At 42.5% G+C, this 14,399-nt stretch overlaps 1 protein-coding gene across 1 annotated transcript; it reads right to left on the minus strand.

Moving 5' to 3' along the window:
- Positions 1 to 4,785: 4,785 nt before the first annotated feature.
- On the minus strand, positions 4,786 to 6,171 carry LOC101640902 (adenosylhomocysteinase-like). Its single transcript, XM_013005240.1, has one exon. It carries the CDS (start codon positions 6,169 to 6,171, stop codon positions 4,786 to 4,788), a length of 1,386 nt encoding a protein of 461 aa, XP_012860694.1.
- Positions 6,172 to 14,399: the final 8,228 nt, after the last annotated feature.

A 14,399-nucleotide genomic window follows, 5' to 3' on the forward strand; every position in this document is an offset into this window, starting at 1 on the left:
CAGAGGATGTACACTGGTACAGATAGGAACTGGAAACACAGGGAATCCAGGGCAGATGGTCCCTTCAGTACAAAAGTTTTTAATTGTTGAGGAATGCCGATTAATTTTTTTTTTCTGAAAAGGGGGTGGTAGGCCAAATATGCTTGAGAACCTAAGCAGAACACTTTCTACATTCTGGTGAATCATCTTACTTTGGAACGGACACAATATAGATTTCTTCCGGTTGGTTGGCCATGTAAACTCTCTTCCAAATTTCTTGGCATAGACAAGTGAGTGCTTGCAGTGCTTAATTGGCTTGTTGAAATACAAGGGGGTACCCCCAAATCCTGGAATTTGTTTCTTCAAAGCTATGTATTTAATTATTTTTTAAAACAAAACAACCTTCTCACCTTTAAGGTATTCTCTATTACATTTAATACGTTTGTTAAATATGCGGTTCCATTCTTGGAAAAATTTTTCAAACTCAGCTGTTCGGATGGCTGAAAGCATTTCCCTCATTTATTTAATCTTCACCTCTTCTACATTGTCAAATCACTGTCCTTTCATGTCCCTCTTCATTCGCAGAAACAAAAAGAGGTTGCACACAGCAAGGTCAGTTGACTCACGTGTGTGGGGAAAGAGAAGCATGTTGTTTTTTGCCCCAAACCGGTGAACTGAGATGGCTGTGTGAGCAGGTACATTGTCGTGGTAGCAAAACAGTGGCCCGTCTGCCACAAATCAGGCCTTTTTTTTTTCATGCACTGTTACCCAATCTTTTCAGAACCTCTAAATCGAAAGCTTGATTAACAGCCTGATCTGGTGGAATGAACTCCAAATGCACTACGAGTTGACATTTTTATCCATTTGGAAAGTTGATGGGTGTTGTGTTAGTCTGGGTAGACTAGAGAAACAAATTCATATGTGTATAAGAAAGAGCTTTACATAGAAGAGCAATTGAATATTGAGAAAACATCCCAGCCCAGTCCAGATCAACTCCATGAGTCTGATATTAGCCCATATTTCTGATACCAATCTATAAATTACTCTTTAGACTTTTGCAATACATGCAATGACACTGAATTCAGGAATGTCACAGGCCAGTGGGTGGAAAGTCTTGTGGATCCAGTGGCGGTAGAAGCATCTCAGTGCTGGCAGGGGTCTCCACCTGACTCCTTCAGCTCCAGGGCTCTACTGTAGCTTCATGTGACTTGTCCTTAGGAAAGTCTTGCAGAGAGTGAATGTGTGTCCCACCTCCATGAAGCTATTTATCTCCTTAGCACCTCCAAATGAGGTCATCAAACTGTGACCTGATTGAAAGGCTAAACTCCACCCCTTAAATCTCAAATTGACAACAGATTATATAACCACCACAGACATACAGAACGAAATTTGTCATCAATTGATATTTTACCACTTTTGAAACGAGAAAGCCACTCATACACTTGAGTTTTTCCCACAGTGTTGTCCTTGTAAGCTGTGTTTAACATCACAATGCCTGCATTTTTCCTGAGCAAAAGACAAAATTTCATAGTTGCACACTGTTCTCTTAAATTGGCCATCACAAAAAACGAGGTTTGAGTGAAATTTGAGAAAAAATTCACCGTGACTGGAGAGAACCTTCCTGGGTGCTGCCACTGGGTGCACTAACTCAGAATGAGTTGCTCCATGCTTGAAAAATGCATGAAAAATGCAGGAAAAATGCATACTACAAAAGCTCTCCTCTGCCAAGTGTAATTACGGTTTTTTGGGGGGTGGGGTAGGGGATACACTTCGTACTCCTTTTGGTATAGAGATTTTGTGTACCATCTTTTTCAGTGCTTCCTATACTATTCACTATTCAGCCTACAGAATCCTTCAGTGTGATAACTTGAAGCTTGAATTTTTTTCTTCAGTTCTTTCAGCTTGAGAAATATCCAGTGTGTTCTTCCCTTTGGGCTTTCTAACTCCAGGTCTTTGTATGTTTTATTGCAATGTGTTGTCTTTTTGAGCTGCCCTTTGAAATCTTCTGTTCAGTTCTTTTACTCCAGCATTGTTTCCATGCACTTTAACTGTTTTGCATTCAAGAGCAAATTTCAGAGTTTCTTCTGACATTTGTTTTGGTCTTTTCTTTTTAGCATATCTTTTAAAAGACTTTTGCTTTCTTCTGGTATTATGTCCTTCATATCATCCCATAACTTATCTAGTCTATGGTCCTTAGTGTTCAATGTATCAGATCTATCCTTGAGCTAGTCAGAAAGGTCATTCAGATGGGATATACTTGGTGTGGTATTTTGGTTCTTGTGGACTTGTTCTAATTTTCTTCCACTTTCACTTGAACTTGCATTTGAGCATTAACTGTCTATTCTACAGTCAGCTCCCAGGCCTACTCTAAATTGACATCTTGAGCTCCTCCTTCATCTCTTCCCATAGATGTAGTTAATTTTATATCTGTGTATCCCATCATCTGAGGTCCATAGGTATAGTTGCTAATTTTGTTGTTGAGTGAAGGATATTTGCAATAGAAGTCAATACTCATTGCCATTGAGTTGATTTGCAAAACTCCATCATATAGTCTCTGGCTTCTTTTCTATCATTAGAGTCATATTTCCCAGTTATTTGTTCTTGTTTTCAGATTTTGCGTTCAAATCTTGATGACCTGTTTGATCAATTTCAGACTGTTGAAGTTGGCCAAAAAAAACCCAAACCCAAACACCTTCAATTTCTACATCTCTGGCATTAGTAGATGGTAAGTAAGTTTGAATAATAAGCATTGTGACAATTAAGGTTTATTGTGCCAAACTGGCCGATAAACACATGTGGGATTGATTGGAGGGCAGAGAGATAAATGGTTCGGTGAGTCTCCCCTCTGTGGTCTCTTGTTCTCTGATGGTTGGACGAGTGTGTGGCTGCCTTAGCTAGTTCTCTGCCTCAGCTGGCAAGGCTCACTTCTTGCGAGACATCCCTGAGCAGAAGCCACATGGACTTACCCTGATGCTGCCCTGGGTGCTGGAGAAGCCATGTGGAGACCTCTGCTAGATTCTTACACACTCACTGATTTGGCTTTCCTCCTGCATTCAGCATTATTGTGTGTGTTTTGCGAGTTTGAGGAGGACTTTGTAGATCAGTGTCAGATGGGCTAATGTTGGACTTATGTGCTTGGACTGGATTGGGTTGGGATGCTTTCTTAATGTACACTTACCTTTTATATAAAATTCTCTCTTATGTACATATTTGTTTCTCTAGTCTATCCAGACTAACACAAGCATATTAACTGATCTTCCTGTAGGTATATAGATATTATCCTATCACTGACAGCCTTGTACTATAGGATAGATTGAGAAGCCTTCTTTTAAACAGTTTTATTGACATATAATTCACATACCATATAATTTAATGATTTTAACATATTAAAACTAATTGTGCAGTCATCACCACAATCAATTTTAGAACATTTTCTTCATTCCTGGACCCATTATTATTGGCTCCCCACAACCGCCAACATCCTCTGCCACAACATCAAGGAACTAGTAATCTAGTTACTGGTTCTGTAGATCTACTCATCTCGGATTTCATAGACAGAAAATTATACAACTCCCCCAAACAAGCAGACAGACAAACACGCAAACAACAGCAACAACAAAATCACAGAAAAACCTCCATCGAAGAGAAAGCAGAAGATAATAGGTACTGGAGCAAATTAAAACTAGATCAAAAGAGAAATTAAATGATAATATGTTAAATTTTTACCATTCATTAGGTAAAATATTAACCTGACTACATCTGCAGTAATCCATTTTCCAATGTACTCTGCCTGATTCACATCCCTGTCAACTGTCTGAGAGAATTCAATGGACTCTGCAAATGGATTTTGGGTTTTCCCTGTCATCCACTGGCTTTGTAATGCAGAAGCTCAGAATTTAGGCTCTAATCATTAGAGTCCAATACAATTCTCTCTCTGTTCTTGGATAGTATTATTTATAATCCTTGGATCCACATGGGCTAGTGTACTCCTTCCATCTTAGCTGAAACCTCATGTAAGCTGCTTGTTTTAAGACAAGCCTTTAAGACCCTACATGGTATTCTTTCTGGTAGCCAGGCACCATCTGAATTCTTCAGAAAAAGGTTTATTAAAAATTTTTTTTAATTGATGAAGGTGATGGCCTTCCTCCTCCATTTTTCTTTCACAGCATGGTAGGTCATGTTTGTTCCATTAAAAATGGCCACATCCATTCATTTCAGCTCATGAATGCCTAGGATATTGGTCTTTGTGTATTCCATTTCACTTTTTTTTTTAGGCACCAGATTTTTTATTATTAGCCCACCTTCCTGCCCTCTTTTAACACATTGTAAACAAAATTAACCTTTTTTGACCCAGAGTTGTGACAGGAGCCAGCATATTACCAACGTAGGGGCAGACTGATACCTCTTCTCATGTTTTTTTTCTGGCCCCTCCCAAACTATAGATGTCACTTCTCTTGGCTGTCCCTGACAATTCTATTAGCCCCTGTAAAATAGGGACAAGTAGTACTGACCTCACTGTTCTGAGGCTGATGAGAATGTCCACCACTCAGCTAGGGTCCTAGAAGCATTCAAACTCGCACAGTGCCCTGCTGTCCTTTGAGCTCTCCCTGTCACCTGTCATGGGCCCAGGAACCAGTTAGCTGCACACCAAGCACATGACCTGGGTCCCTAAGACCAGGTGAGGACTACATGTAATGTGCATGGGGTTGACCACGGTTGCCAACTCCAGCCTAAAGACTAAGCAGAGCAGGTCATGGTTCCCTGGAGGTGTCTCCCACACACCTCCCTCCATCAGGACCAGCGCCCTCAGAGGGGTTTCTCAATACCCCTTGCCACACCAGGAACCGTCTGAGGGGACAAAGCGGGAGCCAATGTCAAGCCAGTCAAATTAATGCCATGTGTTCTTGGGGAGAACCGGGGCCCGTTTGAAGGGTCGTCCACCGGCATGCCCAGGTGCTGGGTCTGCTTCCCCTTCAACTTGGTGAGCTTCACGGTCAGCTTCCCGAGGTGGGCCTTAGCCACTGCCTCATCCAGCTTCTTGGGCAGGAAGTGGACTCCAACGGGGTCCTTGTCCCGGTGGATCCACACTTCTATCTGCGCCAGCACCTGGTTGGTGAAGGAGTTGCTCATCACGAAGCTGGGGTGGCCCAGGGCGCAGCCCAAGTTGACCAGCCGGCCCTCAGCCAGGAGGATGATGCAGCGCCTGTTCTTCAGCCGGTAGCAGCGCACCTGAGGTTTTATGTTCACCTTCTCCACCGAGTTCTCGTTCAGCCGCTTGACATCAATCTCCACGTCCAAGTGTCCGATGTTACACACAACGGCATCATCCTTCATCTGCTCAAAATGCCGGCCAAGGATGATGTCCACACAGCCCGTGGTGGTGACAAAGATGTTGCCCTCCTGACAGGCCTCGTCCGTGGTGGTGACCTCCATGGCAGCCTGCAGCGCGTTGATGGGGTCAATCTCAGTGATGCCGACACGCGCCCCGAAACCTCTGAGGGCCTGGGCACAGCCCTTGCCCACGTCATCATAGCCTGCGACCACGGCCACTTTGCTGGCAATCATCACATCTGTAGCCCGCTTGATGCCATCGATGAGGGACTCCTGGCAGCGGTAGAGGTTGTCAAACTTGCTCTTAGTGACAGAGTCGTTGACGTTGATGGCAGGTGCCTTCAGGATCCCATTGGCCTTCATCTTGTACAGGTTGTGGACCCCGGTCGTGGTCTCCTCAGAGATCCCCCGAATGCCCGACAAGAGCTGTGGGTACTTGGTGTGAATGAGGTTGGTGAGGTCGCCGCCATCATCCAGGATCATGTTGAGGGGCCCGTCCTTGAAGTACAGCGTTTGCTCGAGGCACCACAGGTACTCCTTGTCGGTTTCGCCCTTCCAGGCGCACACTGGAATGCCAGCCTTGGCAATGGCAGCTGCTGCATGGTCCTGGGTGGAAAAGATGTTGCAGCTGGACCACTGCACCTCAGCTCCCAGGGCGACAAGGGTCTCAATAAGGACAGCTGTCTCCACGGTCATGTGCAGGCACCCCGCAATGTGGGCGCCCCTCAGCGGCTTGGAGGCAGAGTACATCTCACGCATGCGCATCAGTCCAGGCATCTCGTTCTCTGCAATGTCCAGGGCCTTACGTCCCCAGGAGGCCAGGCTGATGTCAGCGACTTTGTAGGGCAGTTTCTCTGTCATGTTGGCGGCGTTTCGGCGCAGAGGGGCAAGGGCAGAGGGGGCTGGACTCAAGCTGGGGAGAAGCACTGGGCAGGCGGCGCCGGGCAGGGCTCCATTTCACTTTTGAAGACTTAAGATTTTCCTAGATTCATCTATGGTACACCTCATGTTCCATTTATTAGTGGATGTTTGCCGTTGCTTCATCTCATTTTTATTTTTGCCACATCCACAAATAAAGGTCCCGAAAGCTTTCCTCTATCCAAGTAATTAGGATTGACTACTCTGGTGCAGTAAGCATTAGACTGCTAACTGAAAGATTAGCGGTTGAAACCCACCCACGGCTCATGGGGAAAAGATGAGACAATCTGCTTCCGTGCAGATTCACAGCTGCAGAAGCTCCACCCAGGGTCACTATGAGTTGGGACTGACTCCATGGCAGTGACTTTCTACTTTGAGGAGGCAGCTCTTTCTTGGGGGTATTTTGAGTGTCTTCCAATATGATATGTCATCAGCAGTATCGGATATGTATCATATAATGTCTGCTATTCATAAGGCTTTCAGTTGCCATTTTCTTTGCCATTCATTATTTTGGTGGCTTGCATGTAACTGTGTTGCTGGAAGCTAAGCCACTAATATTTCAAATACTAGCAAAGTCACTCATAGTGAACTGGTGTTAGTGGAGTTAACAGACCGACGCACACTAGGAAGGAGAAGCTGGTGACCTACTTTTGAAATAAATTGGCCAGTGAAAAACTGATAGATAGTAGTGGAAATGCTCCTAAAGTTTAGAAATTATTATAGTTTAAGATTCGTACTCCCTAGCCTCAGCTGTGGTTTTCTCTCTCAGTGGAAACACTAAAGAAAAAAATCTAGTAGCAGAGAAAATAGCTCCTTAATGACGAGGATAATAATAATGTCATTAGATGCTGTCAAGTCAGTTCTGGGGCATAGCAATCTGATATTACACCAGCACGAAACCCTCCCCAGTCCTGTGCCATCCTCCCAAAGGTGATTGTGCTTGGGCTCCTGGTGGCAACCACCTTGTCCATCCGTGTCCTTGAGGCACTTTGCCTTTTTTATTGACCCTCTACTTTTCCAAGCATGATGTCCTTTTTCAGGGCCTGGTCCCTGTTGATAACATGCCCCAAACACATGAGCACCCTCTGTGCTTCTAAGGAGCATTCTGACTGCACTTCTTCCAAGACAGACGTGTTTGTTTTTCTGGCAGTCCATACCATGGACCTTCAGTATTCTTTGCCAGCACCACAATTCAAATGCAACATTCCTTCTTTGGTCTTCCTTCTTCATTATCCAAATTTCATATGCGTTTGAAGTGCTTGAAAATACCCTGGCTTGTGTCAGACACCCCTTAGTCCTCAGACTGACATCTTTGTTCTTTATTGGTTTAATAAGGGCTTTCGCAGCACTTTTTCCCAATGCAATATATTGTTTTATATCTAAATTGCTGCTTGCATGAGCATTGATTGAGAATCCAAGCAAAATGAAATCTTTGACATCATTATCCTTTCTCCATTTATCATGATGTGATTTGGTGGTCCAGTTGTGAGGATTCTTATTTTCCTTATGTTGAGTTGTAACACATACTGAAGACTATAGTCTTTGATCTTCATCAGTAAGTGCTTCAGGTGCCTTTGCCTTTCAGCTGCAAGGCATGTTTGTCTGTATTTGGAAGGTTGTTAATGCGCTTTCCTCTGATCTTCATTCTGTTTTCTTCTGCATGTAGCCCTCTTCTTGATTATTTGCTCAACATACAGATTGAACAAATATGGTGAAAGGCTACGTGTTTGACACAAATCTTTCCTATTTTAATCTATTCAATATCCCCTTGTCTGTTGTGTTCTGGAATTCCTATTCTTTGCAATGTTATTCATAGTTCATTGTGATCCAAAGAGTCAAATTTAGAAGACAGCTATCTGTCCAATTGATTGAAAGAGATTCATGTTTGTGACCATTACAGAGAAAGGTGACCCAAGAGAATGTGGAAATTATTGCACGATATCACTAATTTCACATGCAAGTAAAATTTTGCTGAAAATAATTTTTAATGGTTGCAACTGTGCATCAAGAGGGAGCTGTCAGAAATTCAAGTCAGATTGAGGAGAGAAGGTGGAATGAGAGATGTCATTGCTGACATTGATGGATCTTAGCTGAAGGCACAGAATGCCAGGATATTGTTTACTTGTGTTTTATTGATTACACAAAGGCATTCGACTATGTGGATCATAACACACTATTGGCACTAATATTAAAAATAGATATGATTTACGTATCAGTACTCCAAGGAAATCCCTGGGTAGTAGAAATAATTTAATGTGCTTGGCTGTTAACTGAAAGGTTAATGGTTTGGGTTCACCCAGAGGTACTTTGGAAGGAAGGCTTGGTAACTACTTCTGAAGAATTGCCCTGAAAACTGTATGGAGGACAGTTCTATTGTGACACACAGGGGGCCACTGTGTGTCAGCATGGGCTTCATGTTAACTGTTTATTTTTTGTATTAAGGGCTTTGTTGAGTCTTTCATGTGCATTATCTGTTTAATCTTCACCACTGCCCTCAGGAACAAATGGTATTGTTATTCCCATTTTAGGACATATTTCCAAATGAGGATTATCAGAATTTGCCTCAGGCTACAGAGCTAATACATCATGGAGAGTTAGAATTCGAACTCATGCCCGACTACTTCCAAATCGTTGCATCCATGGCTTAGCAAAAGTCTTCAAGCTAGTGGTGCTGCCCACCACTAGGAAGGCACGTGCTCTTTGTGTGGGTTTTGATTCATAAGGACCATGACCCCCTACTTAGAGACTTGGACCCTCCTATGACGAGTGACTTGACCTTGAAAACAGCTGCAGGGAATTGGCGCTTGTGGGCCCGGAAGAGCCTACCAGATCCTTGCAGAGGTGAAATCTTTGAAAGCCTCCTCAGTATTCTGTCAGAGACAGAGTTTAGGGAGGAAAACAAAACAAAACAACACAACCAACTATTTTTTTCTTGCAAAGGTTGGCATTTATTTCTTAATAATCAGTTAAAAATGTATGTAGCCTCCCTACTCAGCGAACCAAAGGCTTTCTGTACTTTTAATCATGCTAGAACCTAGTAATGAGTTCTCAGGGATTTATCACTGACTGTTGAGCAGAAGTGGAAGCCAGTATATCTGGAGTCAGTAAAATAGGTCTTGCCAAGACACTTGAACTGCAAAGGCGCTTGCAAATGTTCCACACATCTGGGACTGCATCTATCCTGGGAAATCTGAGTGTGCGATGATGCCCTGTGCGGGCATGACATGTACCCATCCTCCCACCTAGAGGTAGTGGGACTTCCTGAGTGGTTACTCTGTAGACTCGTCACCCAGAGTGGTCCTTCATCTGAGGTGGCTCTTGGGAGAGTCTCATTTACACAAGTCCACTTTCCCAAAGGCCAGAATGGAATGTTGCACTTTGCATCCAGTTCAAGAGCCAAACAAGTTAGCAGAAAGGCCATCAAAGACTGCGACGCTGTGATTAATGCCTCTCCGCTGTGCACACAAGAGTCGAATGCCTTTATGACTCATGGCAATTCACTGCTGTTCTTCCTCCTCCTGTTTCTCCTTCTTTTCTTCCTTTTGGTCTTTTGTTAATATTTTTCTGCTCTTCCTTCATTCGCTTCCTTCTCTCTACCCACCCACTTCTTCCTTATTTTGCCCCAAAAGTATGTATAGCAAGAGGATGGCAAGGAGCTGTGGCAGATTACTCAGTCACTCCCCAAACACATATGCAGCAATTACCATATACTTAATTAAGCATGGGATTTTCACTGCTGTCCTAGCTCATAGTGACCCCTCACACATGGGGTGAAGAGTTCAAAGATGAATGAGAAAATCCTTCCTCTGAGATGTGCACCGTTTGAGGGAAGAGGAGGACATGTAACGACTATAGTAAGTTTCACACCCTGAGCTCTCAGTATGTACCTGATACTGTGATACCCTACCACCCCTTGCACCCCACATCCCCGTTTGTAAGGATCATTTCACTAATCCTCACGGAGACACGCTGAAGAGAATGTTATCTTTGACACATGAGACGGAGGCAGAGTTAGGTTAAATAATAGTCCCGGAGACACAGAACTAACAAGTCAAAGATTTGACTTGAATTCAGGCAATCTGACTTCAGAGTGAGCGTTATTAGCATTTCTGCTGCTTCTCACTTAATTATACCACAGTGTGACAAATGTGGCCTCAGTAGGGTCTAGGAGACATGACATTTGAAACTGTCCTTGAAGGGTGAGTAGGAGTTGTTGAGGCTAGAGAATGCGAGAGAAGAGAAGAGCGTTCAATGTAGGCGGGAGAGCTGTATGACAGAGGCAGAGGATCAAAAGATCCAGAATCCACAGCTTAAGTGTCAAGTTTGTGTGTGGGCAGAGAGACTAGAGGGTAGCTTGGGAAGTCAGCTGAGCCTCCTGAGCATTTTGGAGCTTTGTCCTCTAGGAATAATGGATGCTAAGAAGAACAGAGTGGAGTATGCCCTGACATGCTAAACCACAACGTTAGTGATTCAAAGTCATCAGCTGCTCCTCAGGAGAAAGATTTGGCTGTCTACTCCTATAAAGATTTAAACTCCCCAAGACCCAGAGAGGCAGCTCTACCCTGCCCTATAGGGGTACTGTGAGTTGGAATTGACTCAATGGCAGTGAGTTTTTTGGAGAAGAGAGTAGGTTGCTCTGAGTGGTGCACGTGGTGAAATGCCAGCTGCTAACCCACAGGTTAGTTGGCTGTGTTCACTCCAAGGCACCTTGGAAGAGAGGCCTGTAGATCTACTTCTGAAAGATAGCATCTATTAAAAACCCTATATAGTACAGTTCTGCTCTGATACACATAAAGTTGACATGAGTCATAATTGACAGAAAGTAGTAAGAGAATGAAATGATCAGATTTGTATACTAATCAGGTTTACACAGTTAATGTGAAAAAAGTATAAAGAAAATAATCACATTATTAAAACTCTTTGGGTATAAGAACCATGAACAATATGATCTTTTTCCATTTTATTCTTTTATATATTTTCTCGATTTTCTTTAAAATAGTATGTATACACTTTTAGGGGTGTAAGAAACCCTGATGGTGTAGTGGGTTATGAATTGGCCTACTAACCAGAAAGTCACCAGTTCAAACCCACCAGCTGCTCCTCAGGAGAAAGATGAACCTTTCTAATCTTGTAAAGATTTACAGTCTTGGAAACCCACGGGGGAAGTTCTCCTTTATCGTATAGGGCTGCTAGGTGTCAGAGTCAAGTCAATGACAGTGAGTTTGTTTGGTTTTGTATGTACACATGTTCACAACATCCTTTTGGTGAAGAAGGTTATGAGTTGGTCAGTATGGAGGGAAATGTAAAGTGGGGAGGGAAGCTCTTATACTGAGATTATGTCGATGTGATTGGGAAAGTACATTTGTAAGATAAAGACTTCAGTTAATAGGAACTGTATCTTTTCTGTCTCCACTGTTCTTTAGCTCTCTTCGCAGAGGGCCTAGCAGACACTGGACCCTTCACAAATACACATCAGGTCAGTGAATGAATGAATGAATGAATAAAGAAAGGGAAGAAACAAGAGTTTAAAACAGCATGGCAGGAGAAGAGGGCATGAATTGGTAGAATATTTCTTAGAGCAAAACGTCAGAACCATGTGATGTGTGTGATGTGGAGAAGATTTCCACTTTCCAAGGAAGTTGGTTATGATCTTATCAGTGATAAAAAATATGGGGAAAAACCCACAAAGGGAGAATCAAGAAGTGATGAGTTTGATGGAATATGTTGACTTCACAGTTAAATCAATGCAACAAATTCAGTCACCTGTTATGACATGTAATAATCCGGTAGGCCTGGCTCTGCTGGGTTGAATGAATATTATTGGAAGATTTTCCTTATTATCAAGCACTGTTATTTGTTTAAATGGTGCCCAGACAGTTAAGAATTGAATCAGTACAAGTCAACAATCCATTTATTGTTGTTTAAAGCTGGCTTATATTTTATATGTTTCTTTTCTCGGCTTAGTTTTAAATTCTGTACCATTAGTTAAACTAATGATGCTATCAATGTGTACTGATTATGTATTGGGCTGCTGCCAGATCCTCAGGGAAAAGAGGAGGCTTCCTGCTCCTGTGAAGATTTGAAGGCTCTGAGACTCACAGGGACAGTTCTACTCTGTCCTGTAGGGTTGTTGTAGGTGAGCATGGACATGATGGTAGTGGAAATAATGCCCTAGGAGGATGATTGATAATATTCTCTAACAAAAAATGAAAATGATATCTCTAAAGTGAATCAAAGACATATTTAAACCATAGATGCATGAATCGATTTTGAGCTTACACTTAATTCTAGTCCCAAATCTAAGAACAGTTAGTTCTTATGACTCGCCTTGCTTGATGCTCAACCTCATAAAGAGATCAGAGAGGACCGTAAGGCTGGCCCCACTATGAGATACGATGATGTAGCCTCACTGACCCACAATGCTATAGGGAACAGCACTGGAGACACACAGTACAGCAGAACACAAAGGGACACAACAGGACAGCAAGGGAAGCAAAGCAATGAAGTCCCTGAGGAATTCTGAAAATAGACTTCTGACTCAGGGGACAGGGCTTGGCACCTCATCAGACCCAATTGGAAAACATTTATATGGGTCAGCAGACAGACCTGGAACTCTTTTTAGGCTTTCTTTTTGCTTCTTTCACTCTATATAAGATAGGCTGGATAAACAATTCCGAGGAGAAAGCAATGGGGAATATGTGAGAGGATGGGGCAGAGGGGAGCAGGGAGCCAATAAACTTAGGGACAAGGGAACAACAAGAGATCTAAAATTGATGGCAAGGAGGGCGTAGAATGCATGGTGGGGTTTGATAAGTGCAATGTATCTGGGAGGAATTACTGAGAGCCAAATGGAGGGTGAGCATGCTAGTGGGACAGGAGGAAGGTGAAAGGAAATAGAGGAAATAACTGGAGGTAAAAGCTATAAACCTCTATAAAGAGGTATAGGCATGTATATATGTAAATATATTAATTTATAATGATAGGGATATAGCTATACCCTCTATAAAAAGGTATAGGCATGTATATATGTTAATATATTAAATTTAATGATAGGGCGATAGGTCAGTACATATATTTATATGTTAAGTACTAAGGTAGCAGATGGACTTTGGGTCTCTACTCAAGGCCTCCCTAAATATGAGAACACTTTCTCCTAAGAACCTGGCATTCTTTGACACTCACCTTCCTGACATGATCGCTGAAGACAAAATGGGTGATAAGCAAATGTTGTGAAGAAAGTGATGGTGCTTGGCTAGCAAAAGATACAGCACCTGGGGCCTTAAAGGCTTGAAGTTAAACAAGTGGCCATCTCACTGGGAAACAATAAAGCCCACATGGAAGAAGCACACCAGCCTGTGTGATCATAGTGTGTTAACGAGATCAGGCATCAGATATCTAAAGATCTAAAACAAACAATATATCAGTGTGAATGAGGGGAAGGTAGACAATGGATGGTGTATGATATGAAATAACAATACTAATATATTTTTGATCAAGGATTCATGAGGGTGGTAGGCTACAGGAGGGAGGGGGGGAAAGAGGAACTGATACCAAGGCCTCAAGTAGAAAGAAAATGTTTTGGAAATGATGATGGCAACATATGTACAAGTGTGATTAATACAATTGAATGATGGATTGTTATATGATTTGAAAGAGCCCCCAAATAAAATTATTATTATTAATAATAATAATAATAAAAAAGACATCACTGAACATATGGATGCTATAGCAAAGTGTGGTGAAGAAACTACATGGTGCCTACCTATCAGAATGAATAGCACCTGGGGTCTTAAAGGCTGGTTTTCAAACAAGCAGCCATTTGAGTGAGATGCCAAGGATTGTAAGGAATATGATCCACATCTAAAGGAGGGAATGCATCAGAGCTTAATTTGTGAACACCTGGTTTGTAGAAGGTTAATGGATGACAGTGGAAGCCCAAAATTCATTTGCAGGATTAAGCCTCCAGAGAATCCCCTCTGATCATAGTTGAGGGATGTGAATTGTGAATGGCTCTGTTATCATACAGAGAGCATAGTAAAGTTGATTATGAAAGACATAGGTAAGTCAAAATGTAATATCTTTTTAAAAATCATTTTATTAGGGGCTCATATAACTCATCACAATCCATACATACATCAATTGTGTAAAGCACATTTGTACATTCATTGCCC

This window comes from Echinops telfairi, unplaced genomic scaffold (genome assembly GCF_000313985.2).
Source record: "Echinops telfairi isolate 266 unplaced genomic scaffold, ASM31398v2 ScPeMD7_7457;HRSCAF=8495, whole genome shotgun sequence".
Lineage (NCBI taxonomy): Eukaryota > Metazoa > Chordata > Mammalia > Afrosoricida > Tenrecidae > Echinops > Echinops telfairi.